The sequence below is a fragment of the Mycothermus thermophilus genome (genome assembly GCF_041956435.1).
Source record: "Mycothermus thermophilus strain CBS 625.91 unplaced genomic scaffold VTJ04scaffold_1, whole genome shotgun sequence".
NCBI classification, from domain to species: Eukaryota; Fungi; Ascomycota; class Sordariomycetes; order Sordariales; family Chaetomiaceae; genus Mycothermus; species Mycothermus thermophilus.
Window position 1 is genome coordinate 5,188,375 of NW_027191427.1, and position 13,916 is coordinate 5,202,290.

A 13,916-nucleotide genomic window follows, 5' to 3' on the forward strand; every position below is an offset into this window, starting at 1 on the left:
GAAATAATACTTCATGTCTTTTGCCTCGTGGCTATCCCGCTTCATCAGGCCTTGAATTGACGGAAACGTTGAAGAGTAATATCTGAGACGTTATGGCTGCGATTCCACGATTAAGACTCCATGCCTCTATCAAGTAATGAAGCCCAACTCCCATTTCCTTCTGGATCTCGATCCCCGGGCCCGTTTGACGGGATTGTCCTCCGTCAAGTTCACTTTAATCCTCCAAGCTAACCAAGTTATAAGCTCCAGGCTGACCTTGCCAGGCCTTTCTTGTAGAACTTCCGGTTCTCCGGCGACAGATCTTCATACGTTACACACTCTTCCTCACGTTGACCGTTTTTGATCATAATACGAGCGTCGTTGTCAAGGTCTGACCACCAGCGTGTACTGAAAAATCCTTCCGAGTACCATGCCACCATGAACAAGATCTCTCCATCCCAGCTCCTAATCCCGTACTTACCGACATAATGATCCAGCTTGTTTGCTTCAATTGCTTGCGCCAGCCGGTGAACAAAAGGTTCAGCTTCGACCGTCCGCATGAGCCTGGGCCGCATGTAATCCAATGAAGGCCACGCTCGCTGAATGATCCTGGCAATCTCCCACAGCACGAGTCGAATCGTGCTCGTACACATAACGGCGTTCGTGTCGTTCGTGGTGCTCTTCGTAACGTCGTCCAAGCCGTCCACAACGTCGTTGAGCATGAGCAAGATAACTTCAGGCTGTATTTCTTCGGCCGTGACAAGGTAACCGAACAGACCCTTAATCACGCAGACGCTCGCAGGCGTGTTCAACTTGCCAGACCTGACGAGGGCCCAGACACGTCGGAGAACGCCCAGTTCGTCTAAAGGATAGTTGAATGTGTCGTCATAATCTTCTTGTATAATGCACCAGAAGATCCTCATCGAACTCATGGAGATAGTTGACCCCTGGAACCTGAAAGATGAAGGAATCCTGGGTCGTGTTCAGCCTCTTTGCAGGAACTCGTAGAGATGCTAGAAGTCTGCTGAACAGCGGGAGGTGGGAGCTGAATGTGTGTGATGGACTCGCAGAATTTCAGGCAAATACCCTGGACCGCCCGCTCCCCCTCGTTGGGTGTGAGGAGAACATCCATCTCACCATTGTCTGATGACTCCATTTTCCCCGTGGTTCTTTCACTTCGGGCTCGGACTTTATTTCGGTTTCGGTCTTTGGACAGACGGGTTGGTCGTCCTGAGGCGTGTTGCGCGAAGAAGTCGCGGAGTTCACCTTGGGCCTTTCGGGGTTGGCTGCCGTTTCTATCTTGTCCTCGCTATGGATGCCGTCGTGAAGACGGAATGCAGTGCCCTGACGAGCCAGCTTGAGATTCTTGGCGATATTCGTCAGATCCGTTTTCGCGGTATTGCATGGTACCCATGGTAGATATGCTGCTTCGCATCGGCGGCCAGGCCGAGGACGAGTGTTTGGCTCGCTATCTTCATGATCTCGGAATGTACAACAGTCCACTACGATTCCCGGGGGAGGAGGACTTTATGGCACAGCAACTCAACATACTCAACCTTGTGCTCCCCGTCGTCATGGACATCAACACCGTCACTTTGGCAAACCTCCTCGACTCAACCGACCACTACACAGATTCGAGCCTTCCTGAAGGTTCGAGCCAGATCGTTGAGGTTGCATGGGGTCACTTATTTGCCTTCATCGTGTCAAAAGCGTGCCAACGACGAAAGGTTGACGGCTTGGTCAGTATTCCACAAGCACTCTTCGCCCATAGAGCAAACCCCAACGCCCCTTGGCGTCTTACGACAGTTTGGTCGTGGTTCAGCAAGAGGTACGCAGGCTTGTACCAAGAGGGACCGCTAACGGCATGGATGCGGTTTCGAGGTTGACCGAAACCTTCGTGGATGCGGGAGCCGATTTGAGCGCTGCGGGTTCTCTAACCGCATCCGAGGTCACCAATGTCTTTCCCCTTCGGGCAGCAAGGCGCGTTCAAGCAGCGATGGCCCGTCGCGAGAATCATATTCAGAGCTCTGCCACGAAGCCCAGTGTGCAAGTTGATCAGAGGAAGGAAAAGAAGAGGAAGAGGAAGAGGAGGAACGGCAGAAGAAAAATGGGAAGAGGGAAACGGAAAAAGGAGCGCTGACGTAAATAAATGTCTCGGGTAATTATGGGAAACCTTCATCACGTACCAACCACCATACCTCTCTGTGCATAAAATCTGTGTTACTTTCGCCCCAGTTGGCGCACCTAGATCCTTCAACGTATCGTTGCAAATGTTAAACAATTCCGCTGACCCGCCTGTTGACTCCTGTTGCCAGATGTGGCTGGAGGGGTTTTGATGGCTGCTGATCTCCCCAATTGTTGCGGTTGTTATGGGTTGAAGTGATCGAGTTGAGGTAACTTGATGTTGAGAGCGGGTGAGTTGTGAGGTCAAGCTTAGGTTTTCGGAGGAAAAAAGTTTAATCAGATTCTAGAAACAAGCCAGCTACCAAAAGTCCAGATCTGCTCTTCTCCTACTCCTCATGAAGCACCAAACACCCGTCGACCATTCGTCCCCTCTGGCGCGACCTGATCATCAGCCCCATCATGGCAAATGCCAAACAGTTGCACTGTATTGCGATGGGAATGGTGGCTGGTGTGGTCGATGTAGGTGGAACAGGGCCGGTTTGGCAAAGCACCTCGTACTCAGGTATATAGTCGTCTTGTGTTTGTTTGACTTCATCACCAACAGATTTCTGTAGCGCTCCTTGGTCGTTCGGTCAACGTCTGTATTTGTTACCTAGCCTTTAGCCTCTCTGCTGCCACGTCATTCCAATCTTAGCCCGCACCCTTTCAGTTACCGCCTTGACCTCCATTCCCTGCTCAGCAACGAAACCCAACCCACCGACGTTTAATACCACGGGCAGTGCTCCCCAAAAATCTCCCTATATGTGTCAGTTCCTCCAGCATCCACGAGCGTAGCCTCGGGAGACTCGCTACCAGAATAGGCCTTGACCTTCCCCCAAGTGTGATTTCCCGAAACGTGTTTCCACCGCGACGTGAACCACAGATGGTCTTCCTTGTCCTTCTTCAAGACCAGTAACACGCGGGGATGCCAAAGCATCATTCCAACCCGATTATAAAATCCACCCCTTTTCTCAAAAAAGTCTTCCAGCGTGCCAGATTTGATGGAGTGCACCAGGTCTCTTAGATCCGGCCTTGTCTGGATAGCTTTGTTGAGGTCAGAGATGTCCAACCGCGGCCAGCGTTGTTGAATGACCTGGATGATCTGCCACAACAGCAACCAAACTGTGCTCTCACAGGCAACGCCGATGGCGTCTTCAGTTGAAGTCCTGTTGAGGAAGGCCACAATTCCACGCAGAATGGAGTTGAGGACATGAAGGTTCACCCACTGGGCGGAGCTGAGAAGCAGCAGCAGTCCCTTGACGGCTTCTCACGCCAACGGGTTGCCGAAGTGCAACGTGCACAGGTACATCCAACCGAGCTCCCCGGGCATATTTGTGCCCAGATCCCTGGAAAAGCTCGCACCACGATTCGAGGTCCTTGGGTTTGAGGTTCATCCCAGTGGTCGCGTTGACGAACTTGCAAAATGTGTTCTTGAGGGGCATCCATGTGGAGCTTTTGCTCCTCCAAAAGGGCCTTTTTGAGATCGTCCGTTGTCTTCTCAAAGTCGGTCTTCATAGTGGAGAGGCTGGTCTCTGCTGCGATCTTTGCCTGACGTTCCGTAGCAAGACCACTCTCGGCTGCAATCCTTGCCTGGCGTTCCCTGGCCAGCTCGAGCTTCAGGTGGATGACTTCCATTTGTGCAGCAGACAGCTCTAGGTCCTTCTGGAAGCTCATGACGTTGGTCTTCACAGAAGTTTCGTCACTGTGGCTGTCAGGTCGCGAGGCTTGGCCGTCGTCGAGGCGCTTGCGCTTGCGGTTCGCATCGTCGATGGCATCATCGGTTGTGGTTGACTCCGCGAGTTTGCCTGCGATTGCCCCAATGTTGCTCGCCAGGCAAGCTACTTCGGCGGCAATGTTATCGTGCATGTTCGACATGTCGTCTTTCTCTGGCGGGTGACTCATGTTGTTCGATTCGTCTCGAGGGTCGTTAATGGTTGCTCACGTCCGGAAATGTTGTGGGATGGTGTTGGATTCTCGACTCAGTTCTGGAGTGGATGGTCGAGATGGTCGGTGGTTCGACCTGTTGGTTCGAGGAAAAAAAAGTAAAGGGAATTGAGAAAGAAGTTAGGTTTTGAGGGTGGAAATTTGGTAGAGCTGGGAGGAAGATTTCCCAGTTTTCAGGTCAAAGCTTTCAGGATTAGGTTTTCTTTCATTCCAAATCTTCTACCACAAGGGTTTGGCGAACTGACAGAAAACTCGGATTGGAACAGAGAAATAGTAAATCTCGAGATCTTCTACTGCTGTTCGTCTCACCGCTCCGCCTACTCCTCATAAAACACCAAACACCGAACCTCGATACTTTGTCGACCCTTTGTCCCCTCCGGCGTAGCCGGATCCTCAAAGGCCGTGTGCGGTGTCAACGCCGCAACTCCCTCCCTCCCATTCGGCTGTCCCTGCCCCCAACTATCAAAGCACTTAATAAACAACGCCTCGTCCGGCGTCATATCCTTCACATACCAAAACTTGTGTTTCTCGCTCGGCGCGACTCCATACGTCTGGCCGCGGACCTCATACCCATCTGTGCTCCCCGGTCCTTGGTTCGGATCCGGCGGCCGTTCCTTGCCCCGATCATCATCATCCCCTCCCTCTCGGTGGTGGAGCGGGTACAGCAAATCCACCGGCACCAGATCCTGAGGCTGCGTCGTTCGCCAGTCAATCAGCGCCAGCGGGAAGTCCGTCGCCGGATATCCGATCGGCCGCCAGACGTTGATGATCTGGTACCTGCGCTTCAAGAGCGCGTCGACTTCCTCGGGGGATTTCTTGATGTGCCTGCGCACCCGTGCCTCGGCTGCTGAGGGTGTCTGGTCGACGTGGACCTGCTGGACAGGCTGGCGCGGAGCTGAAGGGTCGCGCCGGCGGATGGTGTGGTCGAAGATTTCCACATGCGCGATCTTGCCTGGCAGCTTGGCGCGGAGGAGGGCTTCGACTTCGGCGTAGTAGCCGGTGCGCACGGCCGTGTCGGAGGTGAAGTCCTTTTCGTTTGCCGGGGCGTGGTAGACTGCGAAGCCGGCTACATCGATGTCGCTGCCGAAGGCGCCGGGGCCGGAACCTTGGACCAGAGCCTCGCGCAAGTCGTGGACACTGCGCCGGCGAGTGGTGAAGTTGAAGGACGGAGGCCCGCCGTCCACCTTGGCAAACGGCCTGGTGCCGGCCGGGACGGAGGCGGGGTCCAGGTAGCGGAATTCACCGGTGGTGGTCATGGGGTTGAATAACGACAGCTAACGAACGTGTGTGGTGATGCAGGTGGTTTGGTCTCATTCATAGAAACACAGAGGTGCTCATGGAACCTTTATACGCCGAGCTACAAAGCTGCTGAGGTTGCTGCATTATTAATGGTCTTAACGGACAGTGGGGTAAATCACTGCGGATCCGAGGCTATGGTTGGAGAGCCCCGGATCACGACATCGCTTCGTCCGCCATTCTCGGAGAGGGGCAGCTCCTGGGCCAACCTCAAGACGTATTAGCCTTCCTGATGTAAGAACTCATGGAATATCAGAGAGGCGGATGATTACCTGACATTTGTAAAGCACCAAAATTGGAAAATACACCAGTGCCCGATCCGCGAACACCCATAGCTCAAACAATATTACCATTGTTCCAAGACTGTCTATCGACTTCTAGCCTTCTTATCAGCTAATAACAATAGGGTTATACGCCGTAATCCTCCTCGTCTAGAGTTGATACACCAACCGCTTGGCCGCTATCGGGTTACTAAACACACCGTATCCACCTTCGATTCTGTGGACAACGCGAACACCGCCGGCAACATATCCAGCCGTCCCTAAACCGACGTGTCAATAATGACAGCCTTCTCATCCATCATCATCTTCACCAACCCCAGCGTGCGCGGTCCGTAGGTCGTCAACGGGCTGTTAATTTGCCAAACCACGCGAATCGTCGGCCGCCTCTCATGCTCCAGGAAGCTCAAACATGGCCCGATGGCCGACCCCGAAGGATGATGGCTCCTGAGAGCCGAGCAGGGAGACAATCGCCCAGAAGAGAACTGGGCCGAGCCGGCTTGCGAAACGGTGGGTTAGTTCGAACACGTCGTGATGGCGCATGCGGGATGCGGGTGGGCGACGGCGATGATGACCAGGAACAGGGCTAGGACTGTCTGTACGAGCATTAATACGTTCATGGAGATAGGTGACGGCCTGTCTCGCTGCGTGCGTAACACCAGAACGTCGATATACCAGATCACCGCCGTGACGCCGTCGCCGCTGTGGACGCCGTCGAAGTGGAAGATCTAGCAACCGAGCCAGCGCAAGCGCATGGGCGCAGACCGCGGGACGGACTTGGCGATGAGGGAGAGGGCGTTGATGACCAGCGGCTGCTGACACAGTCTACACACAGCAAGGTTGACAGCCGCGGCCGTCACCAGGACCATGGGCTGAGGCCCCCGGACAGCGATGAAAAGGAGGCAATGGCATTTGCGATGGAGGTGATGCTGAAGGGTTGTCGATAGGCGTTGAGTACCGTGTACCGGATGAACCTTAGTCGCTTGGGCGAGAAGCCGTCGACGTCGGCCTCCTAGGCCTTGAAATCGGAGACGGGCTTCTCGCCGGGGGCAGTGGATGACTCCTCTCTGGAGAGTGTATGTTCTTCCTGGACAGCCAGCGCTGTTGCCGAAAAGGAATAGGCTGGGCCTGTCGCTGGTGTGGCAGATCATCTCGCCGACAAGCATGACCGAGTGGTTGGCCGGGTGGAAGGTGTCGAGGAGATGGACGTAGGGCTTGTGACCGGCCGCAGCTGAGCTACTTGTCGAGTCCATCGTGATCAAAGTCACGGAATCTGTATTTCTGGTACAGTCGAGGAGTGCAGTTTGCCAACCGTTTTATACACGGCGGAATGATCCGGTCCACCTTCTTCTTGAGCTACACTGCCAGCCTCCATTTCGTTATCTCAAGACAACACTGCTATATCCATCCTTCCTCAGCCTGCGTGCCTTCTTCGCGGTATCCTCTTCCACTGCTTGCCCGTCGGCCAGATGACACTGACTGTTTTGGAATTGGCAGGCTCTCGGAATGTCTCTGAGAGGTTAGATCGCTACACATTTGCCTGGAAGATTTGAGAGTCTATCAACTCCTCCAGTGTTGGCAAGCATTTTGGATGCTTGGGAGGTTGACAGAGAGGTTCGAAGTTGATGGTAGTAGGATCATGCTTCAGGCGCCTGTCATATGCCAATGGGAATCATAGACTACCTGGAACATTTCCAAGAGGCACATGTTGGAGATATGTTCTAGGATGAAATATGGATGCAACCCCTCAAGTACCAAAAACTCGAAGTTGTTCTGTGTCACCATGTTGACGGTGGATCTGTACCTTGAACATCATCTGCCTCTTGATATCTGTAGGCATTATTCTTCGGCCCTGTTATCTCCGTCGTCAATCCAGTCAATTGCGAAGGGTTGCTAGGTATCCGGTGACGTCTGAAGATAGAAGGGCGAGGTTCCTTTCTTGACCATCTTGCCCAACTCCCTGTAGCCCCGGCGTCTGGCACGTGGTATGTGCATACATTTACCCCTGTCAAGCTGGCTCTGTGGAACTGTCAACATGGAACGGACTCGTGACGATGCTGATTTGGGATCATGGAATCCGGCAATCCTATGTCCGCCAGGAGGGTAGACGTCACAGCGAGGTACGTTCCTCCGCTTCCCCAAATGGTGACCGAGATCCGGTGGATGCAACAGTTAAAGCATTGTGACAGCCTGGCTTCATTGCACGGTGGCCTGCTGGTACAGATCTACTAATACTAAACTAGCAGAAAGGTCTAAACTGAGCCCCACCTACACAACCTTCCTCCAAAACCGTAGCCATCGTGATATTTCTTGGGACATTGAAGTCGATGCCGGTGCCGGCGCCAAGCCCCGTTCCGCCAAGTCCGCGATCCGCTGGCTTGGGTCCACATCAAAATTCCCCGCCCGCCAAAGCACTCCAAAAGAAAAATGAGATTTTTAAGAAAAAAAAATCTTTTCCGGCCCTTCATAAAGCCACCTGCAACCAACTTCCGGGTAACAACCAGTCGGAAACCATCCTGACAATCGGGTATGGTGTAGCGGTAACATCGTTGACTCTCAATCCTCAGGATTGACTGCTTTCTCAACAGCCCCGGGTTCGACTCCCGGTATCCGAGTCACTCTTTTTTCCCCTTTTTTTCCTTTCCTTTTTTTTTCTTTCACCTTCTTTTCTTGTCATGTCCGCCATTCCTTTGCTTTCCGTTTTGCCTTCCCAAAAAAAGACAGGACAATAACCACGCTAGTACGGGGTATCAGTTACCAGCACATGTGCATCAAAAATTCCCGGGTAAAATAAATTCGCCAAGCGGACAACGCGTCAGCACCGCGGTGCGTGGGTTGCATTCTGCACACCATCATCTGCCGACCCGATCCAATGATTCCGACCCGCCCGATGCGGTTGGTAGTACTAGACTGGGCCCACGATCGGCCGCAGCAAGTTTACGCGGGGTAGTGAGCTGGTATGTGCGGCGATGTTCCAAAGGTTTGGTTTTGGAGTCCTGGTGTGTGGTACAGTAGGGAACCCGGACAACGCGCGCTCTGCCTGCTCTGAGAAGATAATGTTCAAGCTAGGTGGGTTACCTCAGGTAACACTCAGGTACCTAGGGATAATTCCATTTCCAAAAGAGATATCAATTTGGAGGTCAACATGGCTCCTAGCTGAGGAGGCGCTGGTGGTTTATTATTGCCTAGTTCAAACACATAACACAGAGATATCCAATCCCAATCCTAACCAATTTCAGATCCCACGTATACCCTTCCTTATCCAACCTAGTCCAAACATATCCAGCCCGTATTTCAAATGCCGAATAACCATCATTACCAATATCCCGTCCCAGCGCCATAAACACCCAAAATGGTCATCCCAACGTGACAGATAGTAGTATACATTATGGCCTCCCCCGGCGACTGCCCGGTTCCGTACTGTCCTGATCCGACGCTTTACACCTCATGGTCGAGAGATCCAGGTCTATCGTGTCTTCGCCGCACCGCCTGTACCGGCGACCCCGGCCCCCGTCCTCGATCGTGCCGGACCACGGATCCGTGTCGTCGGACCCTCTCGGGGTGCTGGCGAGGAACCGCGGGAAGATGCGCGAGATGACGGGCTTGAGCGTGGGGATGCAGGCGACCGTGATGGCGATGGCGACCTCTAGCATGGTCCAGACTGAGATGATGACGCCGTCGGGGGTTATATCCCGCTCCACGTCGATAAACCTGACTCGGATGAACTGCAGGGTGCGCAGCAGGGAGATGATGCAGACGCTAGAGATGGTGTTAGGGGAAGTCTGCCGGCATTACTGGTTGTGTCGGGAGCGGGGGGCATACCAGAAACCGAGGAGGAAGACAAGGTACAAAGCGATTTTCTGCCGCCGGGGGACGTGTAGCTTGTGGAGCACCGTCAGGGGCAGGATCGAGATCAAGAAGTCGGTCGTGATGTTGAGTCCCGAGTGGCTCCACCACACATCACCGGAGTGACACCTCGCTGTCATGCGCTTTGACATGTCCCACAGGGCATCGACGGGAACACAGGCCGTTATGGAGGTGGCGATGATCCAGGCGCTGGAGATCGTTACGACGCCGACCATCACCTTGGCGGCGAGGCGGACATATGGGTAGGTCAGGACCCGGATGTACAGGCACAGCACGCCGATCTTGACGGAGAACAGTGCCGAGTAGTAGAGCAGCGTGATGGCGAACGAGACCTGGTAGTAAGGTCGTTAGCTAGGCAGGTCAGAGACCTCGGCGGGCCGGCGCACAAAGCCGGCCCCTGGGGCAACGCTTCCCGCACCTTCAGGTTCAAGACACGCGTCTCGTCGTCAAGCGCAGCATACTGCCGACCGAGTCCATACCGGAGGTCTGTTGTTGAAACGTTCGAGTTAGCGCATGGCCGGTCGATCGGCACGGGCCGGTGATGGATGGAGTCTGGTGGAGACACTGACTGATGAGGTGCGAAATGTCGAGGCCCACGCCCAAAAGCTAAGACCTGTTAGCCTCACAGCTAGCGCCGATGCGACCTGAGCAGCCGAACAGGGCTTCCTCCCCATGCTTACCCAAGCGACCAGCAAAAAGGCGTCCTCGATGCCGAGCGCGCGCAAAATCACGCCGCGCGACCAGAAGCGCAGCGCGACGAACGTCGTCGTGAGCAGCAAGCACAGGACAACCACGGGGATGATGGGCTGGCCGTAGTATACGTTCGGGTCCGCGAGGGGCCGCGGAGATGAGGAGTTGCTCATGGGTGACGGCGGAGTTGGGGGTTCATGGCGTGTGCAAGCGCTGCGAAAACCGAATACGGCCGGCCGGTTTCTCTCTTCGGGGCGCGGGGACGCTGACGACGTTTGAAGGCAAGGTGCCTGTCGTTGTCGGCTTCAAAGCAACTATGCGTCGGCGTCGGTGTCGTTGTTGTCGTCGAGAAGGGGGATCAAACGTGAACGAGCGGGTGGACACCCAGCCCGAGAAGCGTGCGAGGCATTTGCATGATAAGTTTGTGATGACCCGGCGCCCCAACGTGTGTTGATGAATCCCCTTTGGCGAAAAGAGGGCCGCGCAAGAATAGAGCCCGGCCCCGGCTGCAAAGCGGGTTTCCCCGCGCTGTTCGAGCTGCGGTTGGTGCTCAGCTCACCCCCGGTCGACCCAGTCGACAGGCTGGGTCGATGGGATGCGACGGTACCATACCGTTGTCGGCTAGCCTGCCAGCCGGGTCCCCCGGGAACTTGCCCGCAAGCTGCGTTCCCGCGATCCTCCCAAGGCGAGTCAAGACCAATCCAGGCCATTTAGACCCTGACTTCACCGGTGTGGGTTGGAGATGTGGCGGACTAATGGTTCAATGAAGATGGATTTCCCCCAGGGTTCAGGGACTTTTGCGGCGAGCGCTCCAAAATGGAAAACAATGTGGTTGTCTTGATTGAGATGCAGACAAAAGCCGGCATGTCCCCGACGGATCGGTTCCGTACCGCTGGGTTAGGGCCATTTCACCTGTTGGTAGACGTCGTCTGTCGATGGCAACGCATTCCCAGGTGTGGCAACGACGCAATGGCTGTTGGTTGGGTGTGTGTCTCCGATGCCCCGATACTTATTTGGATGCTCAAGATGGTAAGGGATGGAAGATTCCCGCTGCTTCTTTGCGCGGTTGTCTTGACGTGATCTGAGAAGACCAGGAGGTGGCCTCAGCTTCCAGACCCTCAAGTTCCTGTGAGAGTGTTGGTGGCGTTCGGCTGTTGACACAATGGTCCCAATGCAAGGACATTGGGGGCTTGGGCGCCTTCTTCGGCTGCCGTGGGAATGTTCGCGGGCCGAGCTGTCGGCGTCGAAGCTGCATTTGAGGCTTGAGAGTTGCAGCAAGGCTTCAGGGGAATGGTGTGAGATTCAGCACTTTCTGCAGTGTGACAGTGGACTTTGATGTTCGGACTGGTCAATCATGAAATCTCCCGCTGATTCAGATGCCGAAGGTAGCACCAGATCGTCCGATCGCACGTGCGTAGGATTGAATTCTGGTGATCTCGATGCCATAGACAACAAGATTCAAAATCCTACAGATCATCAAAAGAATGACATACCGGCGTAAGTCTGGGTAGCGAGGCATAATGCGATGAAATTACACAAAACACCACAGCTTGGTGCCGCCCAATGATCGACCACGATTGAAAATGTCCCGGCCCGTGCAGTGTACATATCTGATGTACACACCTGGTAATGGAACAGTCGTTCCGTCTGCTTCACCGATGGACGGGATCTTTCGGTTGTTTGGAAGCCTTCGACGACTTGATCCGAAACTCAGGGCCTGGGGTCGAAATTTCTACTTTTGTTCCCTAATAATCCAGGAGTGCACTGCAAAGCATCAGCAGAAGATCACCCTCCTCAATTGTTTTCTCAAGAGATTCGACTCGCATCCAGTACATACAGTGCCTGACGTTTCTACCAGAGGCTGAGGACCGTTGAGAAGCGGGTCTTTCGCCAGAGTTTTCCTCGCTGGATCCCTCGCCGTGGCGATACCTGACCCTCTTCCTCTGTGATGACTGCCGGCATTGGTGAGAAACACCAGGAGGGGCTGTATGTACATACTTACTAGGTATCCTATCATGTCTTGCAATTGCATGGGTTTTGCTTTGTCTGTCTGGGATGCGAGGGACAATGGGAGTCCGGCAAAGCATTTCTAAGGTTACGACCATCACATCGACGACCCAATAACTTGGACGGCCCATGGGGGAAATCGTGAGGTCGCAACACAGCGTTTGTCTCTGGAACACGGGGTGGCGGCCGAAGGACTTGGAGCAGAGCTGCCTTGGATTATGGTCTTAGGAGCCCGCGAGTCGGCTTCAAATGAGGAAATTACAAAATAAGAGGTGAAGTAGGCCCCTAGGTTGGGTACTTACTGTGTAGCGGCCAGGAACACTGGAGCTTCCCAGAAATCCAGGAAACCTTGAAGTCGTGTCCTTGGTTACCAAGCAGCTGCTGCTCCTGTCCCGAAGTTTGCCCTGGCGGAGTAGCCACAGACAGAGGCGACTCCAAGCGGGCCGGCACTTGACCCTCTTGGAGGCTCAAATGGGCACCATGCAGATCTGAATCGGGTCATGGGTCTACTTAATTACTTAGTGCCTGCCGTGTCCCGCCACTTTGCCAACCACCACAAAGTATGTCTGGACTGTCAAGGGAGGCAAAGATCACCGAGTTTGACACCAATCAAAATCAACAGTCGAGTCTCGAATGAAGAAGGGCGCGCAGCCATCACCTCAAGAGAGAGGGCAGCACGTGGGAGCACAAGGACATCTGACAGAGACGGGCAAAGGCGACAATGATCCAAATCGGATCCTGCGTACAGAGGCATATGTGGCATCTCTTGCGGAGAATGCCCCACATCAGTCACACTAGTGTAGAGTATAGAGATGGGTTTCGACAGCCTCATCTTTCTGGCATCAAGCAAGTCAGTCAGGTCAGGAGTACGCTATGAACAATGAGCTGTTCCCCGATTGGAGGGAAAACGAAGTCAGGCACTTGGCAGACGGCCTCCCAGTCCGGGCTTGTCGAAACCAGATGTTCTTGCGAAAGGAAACTCCAAGCTCGCTTCTGACCTTTGCATGAGGTCACCATGCCGGGATTTGAATCCTCGCCGCTTGGACAGTCGAGGCAATAGCCCGGAGCAACTGCCCTCACCAACATATCGCATCTGTTAAGAGCAGTAGTCGATAGTCGAGAGGGATCGATTTTGCGTACAAAATTCCGCCCTGCACTAACAGCGGGTCCTCGTGGGACTTTCCTGCGGTGTTCTTTCCGTCGTCCCACGATGCCGAGAGGACGAGGGCAGGCACAAAGACTCCTGGCGCTGCTCGAAATCGGGGAGAGGGCACATACAAGTGGCATCCATTGGTTTGGCCGCCTTGGTCCTCGGACAAGAGCGCCTGATGAGCTTTCCTAACCGGGATCGAGAAACCTCATCCATCATCCATCGCCCATGGATGCCCCCTCATGCTTTGCCTCCTGTCATTATTCCAAGCTCCAGTGCCAAACCTGGCAGGTGATCTATGATGCCGATGGATAGATGATCTTTGGTCCATGGCCATGGACAGTGTTCGCATGAGGTGCCTGCCCGGTCCCGGTTCCAGGGAAGGTTGTCCTCCAGTGTCAGGTCATCGGATCCCGTGCTCGCACTACATAATTACGTAGGTCGCCGAGAGCAACATTGACACAACTTAGGACTCATGCTCTCAGGCTGTGGATAGGAGATCAAGAGAGTTCCTCATACTCCAAATTCTGCGGGAATGCAGG

General features: G+C 54.2%; 5 protein-coding genes and 1 non-coding gene across 6 annotated transcripts; 1 reads left to right on the forward strand and 5 right to left on the reverse strand.

The window, feature by feature from the left end:
* Positions 1-236: 236 nt before the first annotated feature.
* VTJ04DRAFT_1939 (uncharacterized protein) lies at positions 237-902 on the reverse strand (the record flags this gene model as incomplete). The annotated part of the gene is made up of 2 exons (XM_069359681.1): positions 237-370; positions 461-902. The coding sequence occupies 2 exons, from the start codon at positions 900-902 to the stop codon at positions 237-239; spliced, it is 576 nt and encodes a 191-aa protein (XP_069224547.1).
* A 1,964-nt stretch (positions 903-2,866) lies between these two features.
* VTJ04DRAFT_1940 (uncharacterized protein) lies at positions 2,867-4,044 on the reverse strand (the record flags this gene model as incomplete). Its single annotated transcript, XM_069359683.1, has 2 exons — positions 2,867-3,367; positions 3,559-4,044. 2 exons carry the CDS (start codon positions 4,042-4,044, stop codon positions 2,867-2,869), a joined length of 987 nt encoding a protein of 328 aa, XP_069224548.1.
* A 359-nt stretch (positions 4,045-4,403) lies between these two features.
* On the reverse strand, positions 4,404-5,342 carry VTJ04DRAFT_1941 (uncharacterized protein; the record flags this gene model as incomplete). Its single annotated transcript, XM_069359684.1, has 1 exon — positions 4,404-5,342. One exon carries the CDS (start codon positions 5,340-5,342, stop codon positions 4,404-4,406), a length of 939 nt encoding a protein of 312 aa, XP_069224549.1.
* Positions 5,343-6,175: 833 nt separating this feature from the next.
* On the reverse strand, positions 6,176-6,913 carry VTJ04DRAFT_1942 (uncharacterized protein; the record flags this gene model as incomplete). The annotated part of the gene is made up of 3 exons (XM_069359685.1): positions 6,176-6,252; positions 6,313-6,388; positions 6,821-6,913. 3 exons carry the CDS (start codon positions 6,911-6,913, stop codon positions 6,176-6,178), a joined length of 246 nt encoding a protein of 81 aa, XP_069224550.1.
* Positions 6,914-8,183: 1,270 nt separating this feature from the next.
* VTJ04DRAFT_t12 lies at positions 8,184-8,275 on the forward strand. The gene has a single exon. It is a non-coding gene; the product is annotated as a tRNA-Glu (tRNA).
* Positions 8,276-9,046: 771 nt separating this feature from the next.
* Positions 9,047-10,390, reverse strand: VTJ04DRAFT_1943 (uncharacterized protein; the record flags this gene model as incomplete). The annotated part of the gene is made up of 5 exons (XM_069359686.1): positions 9,047-9,419; positions 9,483-9,859; positions 9,946-10,013; positions 10,097-10,133; positions 10,208-10,390. 5 exons carry the CDS (start codon positions 10,388-10,390, stop codon positions 9,047-9,049), a joined length of 1,038 nt encoding a protein of 345 aa, XP_069224551.1.
* Between the last annotated feature and the right edge of the window lie 3,526 nt (positions 10,391-13,916).